Source organism: Carassius carassius, chromosome 5, assembly GCF_963082965.1.
Source record: "Carassius carassius chromosome 5, fCarCar2.1, whole genome shotgun sequence".
NCBI classification, from domain to species: Eukaryota; Metazoa; Chordata; class Actinopteri; order Cypriniformes; family Cyprinidae; genus Carassius; species Carassius carassius.
This window is the reverse complement of record NC_081759.1, coordinates 16190268-16201029: the sequence shown is the minus strand read 5'-3', so window position 1 is coordinate 16201029 and position 10762 is coordinate 16190268. Positions and strand designations below refer to the sequence as shown.

Genomic DNA, 10762 nt, shown 5'->3' with positions numbered 1-10762 from the left:
ACCCTTTTCTATCAAAAGAGAATGACGTTTTATATATTTGAAATTATACAAGAACTGCATTTCTTGTATATCGTTTAAGGTAATAGGAAACATCATGAAAATAGTATTTGAGAAAAGTATTTCACTCACAGCTTCCTTAAAGCTGTCATTCTGTAAATGACGGCTGTGTAAAAACTGTCACATCCAGATGCAAAGAGGACAGAGTACAACAGACGTCTCTTGCACCTGAAGCCCTTGAAAACACCTGTAGCTTTAAACAAGTGTCTCGGACACATTTTCTTAACAAATGCCTTTCCTGAAACATGCTCCACTGTTTTTTCCTTCCTCTTCTGGGGTTTAATTCCCTTAAAAAGAAATAGAAATAAATATTTTACAGCTTTCTTAGTGGAAAGATGTGATTTTTTACTTTCCCACAAAAAAACAAAAAAACAAAAAAAAAAACCTGCCCAGAGTCGAATATTCCTTACATAAAAACACAACACCAAATTTTGACATTCATGATTAATTAATATTTTATTGATTTGCATTTTTTTTTTTTTTTTGGAAGGTTTTCTGTTGGAACAACGGTTCACGCTTTCCTGACATATTACTAAATACATTTTATTAATAGCTGCCTTGGTGAAATCAGTATCTGCAAAACACACTCAGTGCCAAAGTTAAAAACAATACATACCAAAGTATAAAACAGCATGTTGTCATATAATGCCATTATCTGATCAAGCAACTTCAAGTTATAAATCTTGACTGCTCATTTCTGAAAAGTGTTTATTTTAGTCTAGCCTGTGACAATAAAACTATTTCAGGGCCACGCACTTCTTCTTAACAGTGAAGAATAATTAGACCAGCAAAATCAACAGAATCAGTCATCTTGACCCCCTCTTTACTACTGATGACCACCTTTTCTGGACATTCTTGATGTCTTAATATACAGAAGGTGTTCAACACTCTCCTTCAGAAATAGGGTGCTTGAAGAGCCCAAACAGATCAAAACCTCAGTTTTCAGGAAACTAGGAGCTGGGTTAGCCTGAAATGACAAGTAAAGGGATGACAGAATTTTAATTTTTGGGTGAATTATCTGAAGAATCTGAAGTAAGTCTTCTAGTTGTTTCAATAAACGTTCAAATGTTTTGAATGTTCTTCTTTCATACCATAAAAGAAGCAAGTTGCCTATTTCTTCTTTCCACCTAAAGACATACTCTCTGTTTTCTTCTTATGTGCCTGAAAAGAGAGCAAAAACATCATGCAAGATTCTTACAATCTTTAATTAAATGGTTTCATGAAGCACCTTTAACATCCATGGAACCCTTCCATTAAATTCTTTATAGTCAAAAAATTATTTCTTCAGATTTATTGTTCTTCACACTAAGAGAAAAATGCTTCTTTTTAGAAAAGTTTCTTTTAAGAAATGGTTCTTCTAAGGAATCACCCTTTTTGGAAATCACACCTTCTGATTTGCACACAAGGCCACTGCTTCCTCTACGTGCTCAGTTTGTTACCTGTGACATAGCATCATCTATCTGCTTGAGCTCCTCATAGTGATCACGGGAGTCCCTCAAAGGCTGAACCATGATCTCCTCAATCTGTGGAAAGAGCTGAACATAGACACATACGTAACTTCAGTTCACAGTTTCAGTTCACACGTCAGTCTGTATAACTGGTGTACCCACCTTCATGACAGTCTCAAACATTGGGATGAGGACGAATTTAATGAAGCCAATTTGTGCCGTTGGTTTGGTGACTTTATCACGATCCATAAATGGAGCCACAGGAAGACCTTCTGACTTTTCTCTGTCACTCTGCCAAAACAAACCAAAATGCAAACTATAACATAAAATGGAGTCCAAAGGGTTGATCAAATCAAAATCTTCTATTGGAAGTTTTATCGGAAATAATCAGAAATTTGTATGTTAAACAAAATAAATTAAATATTTAGGGTGTCCACGCTGATTAAAAGAAAAGCAAAAAACATACTGAGTCCAAACTTTTGAGCGATTGCAAAATAATAAGCTTTTTACCATAATCATTTTCAAAGCACTCGTAAGCAGAAGCTGCTTGTATTGAGGTACCTGGATGAAGTACTCCTCCAGGAGACAGTCCACCCATGGCTCTGCCACCTCAGTGGGTCTGACTTCGTTGGAGATGTCACAACACTTGATCAACACCATCTTCAGCTGTAAAGAGAGAATTGCTTATACAAGGCAAAGCCGTCAATTTTTTAGCATGCAATTAAATTCATAGCAGGAAACACATACGCAATTAACATGCTCCTCATTGGTAAAGTCAAAGTTGTCCACTTTCTGTTTGAAGGAGTCCAGTATCTCTCCATGTCTGGCCATATCTGTCGCCAGGATAAGAGTAATGATCGCCTACAACAGACACCAAAAAATACATTCAGGATTGTTTAGGATGGCCGGCTAAAAAAAATTCACTACAGTCAAAGCAAAAATTATTCAGACATTCAGATATAATTTTTGATATCTTTCTACTAGTGGGTGGATGACACTAGTTAATTTATGTAAGTAAGGATAGCATATACCAAATATTTCTTCATACAGAGGACTTATCAAATTTTGAGACAAAAATTATCCAGACACATACACCTGACCATGTTTTGCTTAAGTGTTTTTTCTTCAATTGCTAATGCAATCTTTTTACACCACAGACTGAACAAAATTAAGCATTGCTTGGTAATTGGTTGAACTAAATTTAACAGTTGACAGCTTTTCAGCCTAATTCATTGCATACCTTTCTATCAAAGTTATCTGAAATTTTAAGATGAATTTGCCCTGACACAGTTTAACTCTGAGTTCTTGTCATATTTTATTACCATTTTCTAAATTATAGCAACTGTGACTGTGATAATGTGAGAAATTTTGAAGGTGTCCAAACATATTTTGTATTACCTTTTCTTTGTTATAATAAAAAATGATTCTAATAAATGGTGTTCTTTTGAACTTTCAAATCAGCAAAGAATCTTGCAAAAAATGTATCATAGTTTCCATACAAATATTGAGCAGCAAAACGTCTCCGGTACGTATGGTAACCCTCGTTCCCTGAAGGAGGGAACGGAGGCGTCACTTCGGATGACCGATGAATTGGGATATCGCTTTGATAGACCAATCTACTTAGAGTGTAAACTTATTGTATTGCATCCAGCTGCAATCACTGATCACAGCGTGAGCATAAAAAGTTAGCAGGTTCAATGCATACCAGAGGAGCCGAGCCAGTGACCTGGCCACTGATGGAACCCTGTCCTCATATCGGCTCGAGGGACTGGCTCAACTGCTTCCTTTGTCAGTAGGACTGCGATCTCCACACACAAGACAGGAGCATCGGCCTCCTTCACTTTTGTGGAGCAGATGCTGAACTTGGGGGGGATGCCGGGTGAACTGAATCACATAGCCGAGGCTGAGGATCCGCAGAAGCCAGCAAGATGGGCTGGGTAGCAAAAGCCAGGCACCCAGATACCGTGCAAGCGGAACCACTGCCGTACCCGCAGTGAGGCAGCGAGGTAGAATGCAGGGACCTAACTTGGGTGGCTTGTGACCGAACCGGAGAGGGGTCTGAGTGTGCAGGGTAACGGTTACCCCTGGTTCCACAGGTTAGCAGAGGGTAAGTGAGTAGGGCCTTTATTTGACGTTCTCGAACCGCTCGCTGCTGCCGGCTGGCAAAGGAGGAGGATGAGTGAGGTCTGGTGTTGGGCTGTCCGCAACTCTCCGTGCCCTCCTGTGACCCAGAGGTAGAGAAGACCGCTCTCTAGTCGAGATTTCCAGATTCTCCACCCGGCCCTCCTCCGGGGGAGGGAGAGGTGCCTTCACCATCCCACAAATAGCAGCTTCCTATCTCTCTGGGTTGCCCGTCCCATCACTCGAAGCGCAAGGTCAGCAGCAGTTCGGCGCTTTTTCAGAATTTCTGGCTTTTGACCACCCTCGTGCAGGTTCTTCAGTGTCTTGGCCTGGTGCACCTGCAATGATGCTGTAGCATGTAAGGTGGAGGCAGTTTCTCCACAGGCAGTATAAGCATCACCGGACAGGTCAGATGAGTACTTAAAGACCCGGGAGGGGAGGCACGGTTCGCCCTCCCAGGTGGAGGTGGAATTAGGAAATTAGGACACAACTGCATCGCAACTGACTGCTCCACCAGGGGGTCCCTTGTATACCCCCTCACTGCACCACCGTTGAGGGTGATGAGGGAGGTGGAAACAACAGGCTGATTTCTGGCCGTAAAAGGTGCCATCCACAACCTGGTGAGCTCCTCATGCACTTCTGGGAAGAAAGGCCTGGCGCTGAGAACCAGCACGAGCCACCTCAAGAAACCAATCATCCAACCTTCATGGCCCAGGACGCGGTGGATATTTCCACTCGAGCACTGCCGGCAAAGCAGAGCTGTCATCTCTGGATCTGATTCAGGCATTGCCACTGTCAGAGGCGGTAGCACAGCCAAATCTTCCTCAGAGAGCCCTCTCTCCAATGCAGCAATCGACATCTGGTCATCGGGAGGAGCACCGAAGGATACCGCTAGTACACTCTTTGAAGAGGGTTGGTTTCCTGAGGGGTTGCCACTGCTGTGATCCTCAAAACCACCTGTGCCACTGCCGGAAATGATTTTGCCTGTTTGCCGCCAGGACGAGCCTTAGATCATGGCAGTGGCAACGGAGCTCCGCCCCCGCATCTAGAAACGCAGGGGTGAAACAGCATCTTTAAAAAGACGATCCGTCGTCTTTACAAAGTACCCATTTATTGCTCTTTTAGGAAAATGCTCACGAGAATGAGAAAGGAGAACAGGAGAATGGCCGCTTGCACAACAAGGGTTAGTGCAACCTGAAGTGAACAACCCACTCGACACAGGAACGACCACCGCTGAAGCGCTGTACCGCCAACACCAAAAGCTTCCAAGAGCACGTTGACCTCGTAGTTCACTGAAGACATTTGGATGGAGCAGAACAATGTTGTCGCTCGGCTCCGAAGCACAAAGCTGGTATGCATTGCACCTGCTGCCTTTTTATGCTCGCACTGTGTGCAATAATTGCATGCCAGTTTGCATTGGCTCATTTAGTAGATTGGCCTATCGAAGAGATATCCCAATTCCTCGGTCATACGACGTGAAGTTGAGAGTGACTGACTAAAAGGGAAATATTTTCAAAATAAATAATGACAATAAATGTCTCTTAAGCAGCAAATCAGCATATTAGAATGCTTTCTGAAGGATCATGTGACACTGAAGACTGAAGTAATGATGCTGAAAATTCAGCTTTGCCATTACAAGAATAAATTACATTTTAAAAAACATTAAAATAGAAAATTTTTCAATTGTATCATTATTTAACAATATTACTGTTATCTCTGTATTTTGTTAAAATAATGCATCAAATAAGTCTGCCTTGGTGTGCATAAAAGACTTTTTAAAAAAACAACAGCAAACCATTGAAACACTGGTTTTATGAATCTATGAAAGTGCATCATCTGAGCACTACAGTGTTCCTCTGTGTAGAAATGGCATCTGCAGCATGAAGTTGTACATATGGTGGACTAGAAGTACCTGTCGTATCTGTTTGAAGGAGTCAGGCTCCACATTGGCAAATATGTTGCACTCGGGCATAGAGATGATCTGGAAGGCCACAGCACAGTGATGGTTCTCCAGTGGAGAGATGTCATTATAGCGCACAGCCAGCTCAGTGCGAGCATTAATCTGATACCTGGTGCAGAGGGCAAAACTTTGAGCAGTTCCTACTGTAGAAGTTCTAGATACACTGGCAAACTGCTGCATATGATAAGACAGTCAGTGGTATTGTTCTCTAAGAGGGTCAGTGACATACGTGTTGTTGTATCCCGGGTGGTCCAAGTCATGACACACGGCTGCAGTCATCAAAATACACATGTCTGTCATAGTCAGCCTCTCCTAGGGAACAAAAGCAAGTAACGTGTTGATCTGACAAACGCACACAAGCACACTCTCCTGAGGACAGGACCTTACCTGAAGGTTACACAGATGGATCATTCCATACATCATCTGGCTCACACAAAAGCAGTGGCGGAAGTTGTGAAAAGGGTTGTCGCGGTAGTTTTCTTGAATTCCAAGCTTTATTTAGCAGAGACACAGCAGGTGAGTTTTAGTGCTCCAGTTAACTACGGAAAATAAATCTGCAGTAAAGCATTTCTTACCAGCCATCTTTTGAGAGTTATGGGGTTAATGTTGAACTCCTTAACCAGTCCAAGGTCATGATACATATACTCCAGACAGCTAAGCATCTGTAGACAGTATTAATTTAATTAACAAACACAATTCACCACATGACCTGTGTGCCTTATACAACAACTAATGCTGTTAAGCAAAAAAAACAAAAACAAAACAACAATAACACCAACACCAACAACAACAACAACAACAACAACAACAACAACAAAACCTGTAGTGTGTTATGCAACATTTAAAGTTTAAATGTACTAAATTGGGACTTCAGCATTACAAACGTGTAATTACACATATACATAAATACATGACAGAATAGAAATGATAGAACTGATGGAAATAGAATTACATTAAAGTGTATTTTGGTTTACCCTAAATGCTTGTTGGCAGTACACTTTAACCATATTTCAAAGACAATAGAAATAATTATGCAATTAAATATAAAACTGTACTTAAGTCCTACTTGAGTGAGTAAAAAAAAAACACATTTAATATAAATTTCAAATAAAATACAATTTTATTTGTTTGCAATTAACATGCCATTTATTGTCCGTAAGTGTGATTAAATGGGTAAAACTTTAGTATAGGGTCCAATTCACACTAATAAGTAGTTGCTTATTAGCATGTCTATTATTAACATATTGGCTGTTTATTAGTGCTTATAAAGTACATATAATGCATGACATCCATAATCCTACCCAATACCCTAAACTTAACAACTACCTTATAAACTATTAATAAGCAGCAAATAAGGAGTTAATTGAGGCGAAAGTCATAGTTAATGGTTAGTTAATAGTGAGAATTGGACCCTAAAATAAAGTGTGACCATTAAATGTTAGTTTATTATCTGTTTTACTATTTTATTATTATTACTTTTTTTTTCTTAAGTGAAACGCAACTGTAAATCCCTATACTGGGAACTTGTACAAAAAAAAAAAAAAACTGAGGACAAACCTCGTTATGTTCCCAATGCCATACATCAAAAGTAGGCTTTTTCAGAGCCTCTATGGTTTCCTGAGAAAGCGTGTACTGCACAAACACAAAACACATAATTTACTATGATTATAACAGTACTGCAATGATTTAATTGGCTGCAGTATGTAAGCCAAGAAACAAAAAGAGTTTGTTTGTTTACTTATTTATTTTACCTTTGGGTAGCTTGGGACATCTCGCCTGGGAGACAGTTTCTTCCCATCATCAGTAAAATTGTATTTGCAATTGCAGTTCACTCTGGTTGTAAGAGATAAACAACCAATAAACCGATTTCCTAATGGAATTACAGTGTAAAAAATAAAATAAAATAAAATGAGTTGCTCTTACTTCACTCCTCCTCTAGAGGTCATTTCATCCCTTAATTTCTTCAGATCATTTTTACATTTCTCAATTTCCACCACTTTCAGTCCCTCCACTGTAACAATACAAAGACTATTAGCTCTCAGAATCAGGTGTGAGTTGTGACATGCATTGGCCCTCAGAGAATCACTCACGCTCCACTCTCTTCTCCAGCATGGCTAGTCTGTTGGTCACTTCAGTCTTCAGCTCATTGATCCTAAAAGCCCTGAAACAAATATTACATTCATTTCCATGCACTCACTGATCTGAATCATAACATTATTTTAAAACAAATGCAGACTCATTTCCACAGAATTTGACATACTGCTCACCTGCTGAACTGCTCTGCCACTTGTGACAGGACATTCTGGAACATGTCTTCCTTCTCTTTTGAGGGGAATAAAAAATAAGTTTATAGGGTATATTACTGTCATTTGCATTAATTTTTAATCCAATTTTACTTAACACATGGCTAATTATTAATAATGTAATTAGCAAAAAAAAAATTCCATACCTCCTCCTTGGTTTGTGGAATGAGGCATAACCTTATATAAGTTGCTTGAAACAAAGAAAGAAAGTAAAACAATGAATGCTTCTGAATTATTCATTAAAATACAATGATATATTAATTACAGTAACAACAACAACAACTGGTATTATTATTACTATGTTGAGTTCTTACTTAGGTGTATTTGCAGGCATGGTGGGGTCGATAGATATTATTGCTCCTTCTGAGTCAATCAGAAGTATAGCAGTGTTTCTGGAGAAACATGAGAACAACATATTTGAGACACTTTTGAGATGATAATCTGCATTAAACAGTTCATGTATGAGAAGATACTGACCTGGCAATGTTGGATGATGAACAAAGAAGTTCCTTAATATCACATGGGCTACAGTGGCGACTGAAAATCACCTTAAACATGAGAGATCATACATGACAGCTAAGTGAGTCATTTGAATGCTAAGTGAGATGATGAAGAAGTAGAAATAAAATAGCATTATTTGCAAATCATTTACTAATCATGAGTCTTGTTATCAGCGAGGCACTGAATATGTCACCATGACACTGTGGCTCTAGTGAGCAGGGCTGGATTTGCCTTTGGCAGGTGTCACAAGTGCTTGTTTGTGTCAAAGGCACCTGTCACAAACACTGACCCCCAATATATTTTTAATACAAGTAGTTATCCTAAAAACAGTGCCTGTCATAAAATACATTAAATGACTATTGCCTTTAAGCATAATAATATTAATATTAATAAAATGTTGTCCCTATTATACAAGTAGCTACACTACTAGTAAATTTTTTTTTAAAAACAATAAATTAATATTATACTAATTGCAATACTAATTCATTACAATACTAACGAATACAATAAGAATTCATCACTGATGGATTAAATTGATCAAAAGTCACAGTAAAGACATTTAAAAGACATATTTCTATTTCAAATAAATGCTGTTCTTTTGAAATTTTTATCTTGAGCTAATAATAAATAATAACATTTCATGATATATGTTATGGTATCAATGAAATGCAGCTCTGGTGAGCATAAGATTCTTCTTATGTTAAAAAACATCACAAATCTCACTGACCTCAAAACCGTTAAACAGTACAAACAGAAAACACATCTTACAATCTTTTTTTTTTTTTTGTGATTGAGATCGTCTGTGATTGCTCTAAAATGTATTTGGACATGTTAGCCTTAAAGTATTAGATACAAAAATGTAAAGCAATGGCATTTATGAAAGCCAGGGCAAGCATACTTTCATCCAGAAATTTCATAATTTCATAGTTTCATAATTTTTGAAGGATAGAACAATAAAAATGGTGTTTAAAATTCAGACAAATGGTTCATCGACAGTTTCTGTTTGTCGAACTTTGGTAAACCATATTCATAGATAATGTGATGAACTACTTCTACCTGTGTGAACTTTTAGAGAATTGCTTGAAGCTATTGGCACACCTGTCTATTAAAAATTACTGTAAAAATTATTCAAAAAAGCTGAAGTTAGTTCAGAGAAGCTCTAGCACCATTTACTTACTAACCCCATCAGCCCATGACATTCATACATTTTTATGTGTGCCACCAAATACTTTTTAGGGTCATTGAATGTTTGGATAAAACCCTGACATAGCTAATCATATATAAGCATTTGCACTTTTATGATTAAAATGCATCTCATTTTGATGCAATTTTAAGCATACAGCTTTTATATGTGAAATCTTGAGACTCACCCTTTGCACTTTTCCATCCACATCCAGATAAATAGTTTTAGGGGTATAAGATGAAGAACTCGACCCCATGATGACCTCTGATACCAACAGATGATCAACAGATACACAATCTGTAGCTACCTCCTCTGGAACAGCAAATAACACTTACAAATAAACAAACAAACAAAAAGAGTTACTTTAAGCTGCTGATTTAGTAGGATATAAAGTGGATCTATGATACTAAAACAGCCATTTGTAGAATGATAATTGACAGAGCATAAATAAAACCATACCTCAGCATGTGCCATTAAATCTGGTGCAGCCGAGATGCTCACTCCGAGATGCTGATGTATGTGGTCGCTTCGCCAGGAGTCACAGCTCTGCCCTTTAAGTAGGCTATCATTCACTCCCCTGCTCTCCAGCGTTGCCAAGGAACTGTTAGAGCAGAGAGCTGACTATGTACTTCATGTCATCTACTGCTTAGAGGTGACACACATACAGCACTATTCCTTTTCATGACACATGCAATATCTATCTACCCAAACTTTCTCAATAAAGAATATTTGAATGCTTGCTGTGTTGTTTACAGTTTTCCTTATACTTCATCAATTATGATTAGAAATGTTTAAATTTTAAATCTGGATTACGGATTACGAATTAAATACTTGTAATTAGATTAAATTCCATTTTAAAGTACTCAAATCAGACTAGTTACTTTTTTATTGATTACATGATTGCATATTATTTACATAATAGCAATACATTATTTAAAATTTATTGATTCTCCCAAATTCCACTTTTTCATCTTTTAAATTTTCCTCCTGCAGTTCCTTAAAAAAACATATAATTATTTTTTAATGCACTTAATGCTGTGGATAACAACAAATGGAATATACAGTATTTTCTTACTCTTTGTTTTTATGTCAATATGGTACAAGATTATCCTATTTAAATCAATGTGATAAACAAGATCAAAAATGATCTAAAAGTAGTCTGATTATGTTACCTAAAATGTGTAATGCA

General features: G+C 37.9%; 1 protein-coding gene across 2 annotated transcripts; it reads right to left on the bottom strand.

Moving 5' to 3' along the window:
- Nucleotides 1-484: 484 nt before the first annotated feature.
- LOC132140311 (high affinity cGMP-specific 3',5'-cyclic phosphodiesterase 9A-like) lies at nucleotides 485-10141 on the bottom strand. Of its 2 annotated transcripts, none has more exons than XM_059549097.1 (20): nucleotides 10033-10141; nucleotides 9761-9903; nucleotides 8367-8437; nucleotides 8204-8281; nucleotides 8036-8079; nucleotides 7854-7908; nucleotides 7677-7747; nucleotides 7510-7597; nucleotides 7338-7419; nucleotides 7144-7218; nucleotides 6162-6248; nucleotides 5974-6078; nucleotides 5816-5898; nucleotides 5539-5695; nucleotides 2253-2366; nucleotides 2067-2171; nucleotides 1668-1796; nucleotides 1497-1592; nucleotides 1149-1218; nucleotides 485-1024 (listed from the first exon to the last, which is right to left on the bottom strand). In XM_059549097.1, the coding sequence occupies exons 2-19, from the start codon at nucleotides 9827-9829 to the stop codon at nucleotides 1168-1170; spliced, it is 1560 nt and encodes a 519-aa protein (XP_059405080.1). In that variant the 5' UTR covers nucleotides 9830-9903; nucleotides 10033-10141; the 3' UTR covers nucleotides 485-1024; nucleotides 1149-1167. The 2 variants fall into 2 exon arrangements, with proteins under 2 accessions (XP_059405080.1, XP_059405082.1); XM_059549099.1 differs by having other exon boundaries at nucleotides 9761-9885; nucleotides 10033-10093.
- Between the last annotated feature and the right edge of the window lie 621 nt (nucleotides 10142-10762).

Coding starts and splice junctions, on each gene's coding strand:
- LOC132140311 (XM_059549097.1), bottom strand. CDS start 9,829: ATGGGGTCGAGTTCTTCATCTTATACCCCTAAAACTATTTATCTGGAT. Junction 1,593..1,667: donor TGTTTGAGACTGTCATGAAG/GTGGGTACACCA, acceptor GTCTATGTTCAG/CTCTTTCCACAGATTGAGGA. Junction 1,219..1,496: donor TAGATGATGCTATGTCACAG/GTAACAAACTGA, acceptor CTCTCTTTTCAG/GCACATAAGAAGAAAACAGA.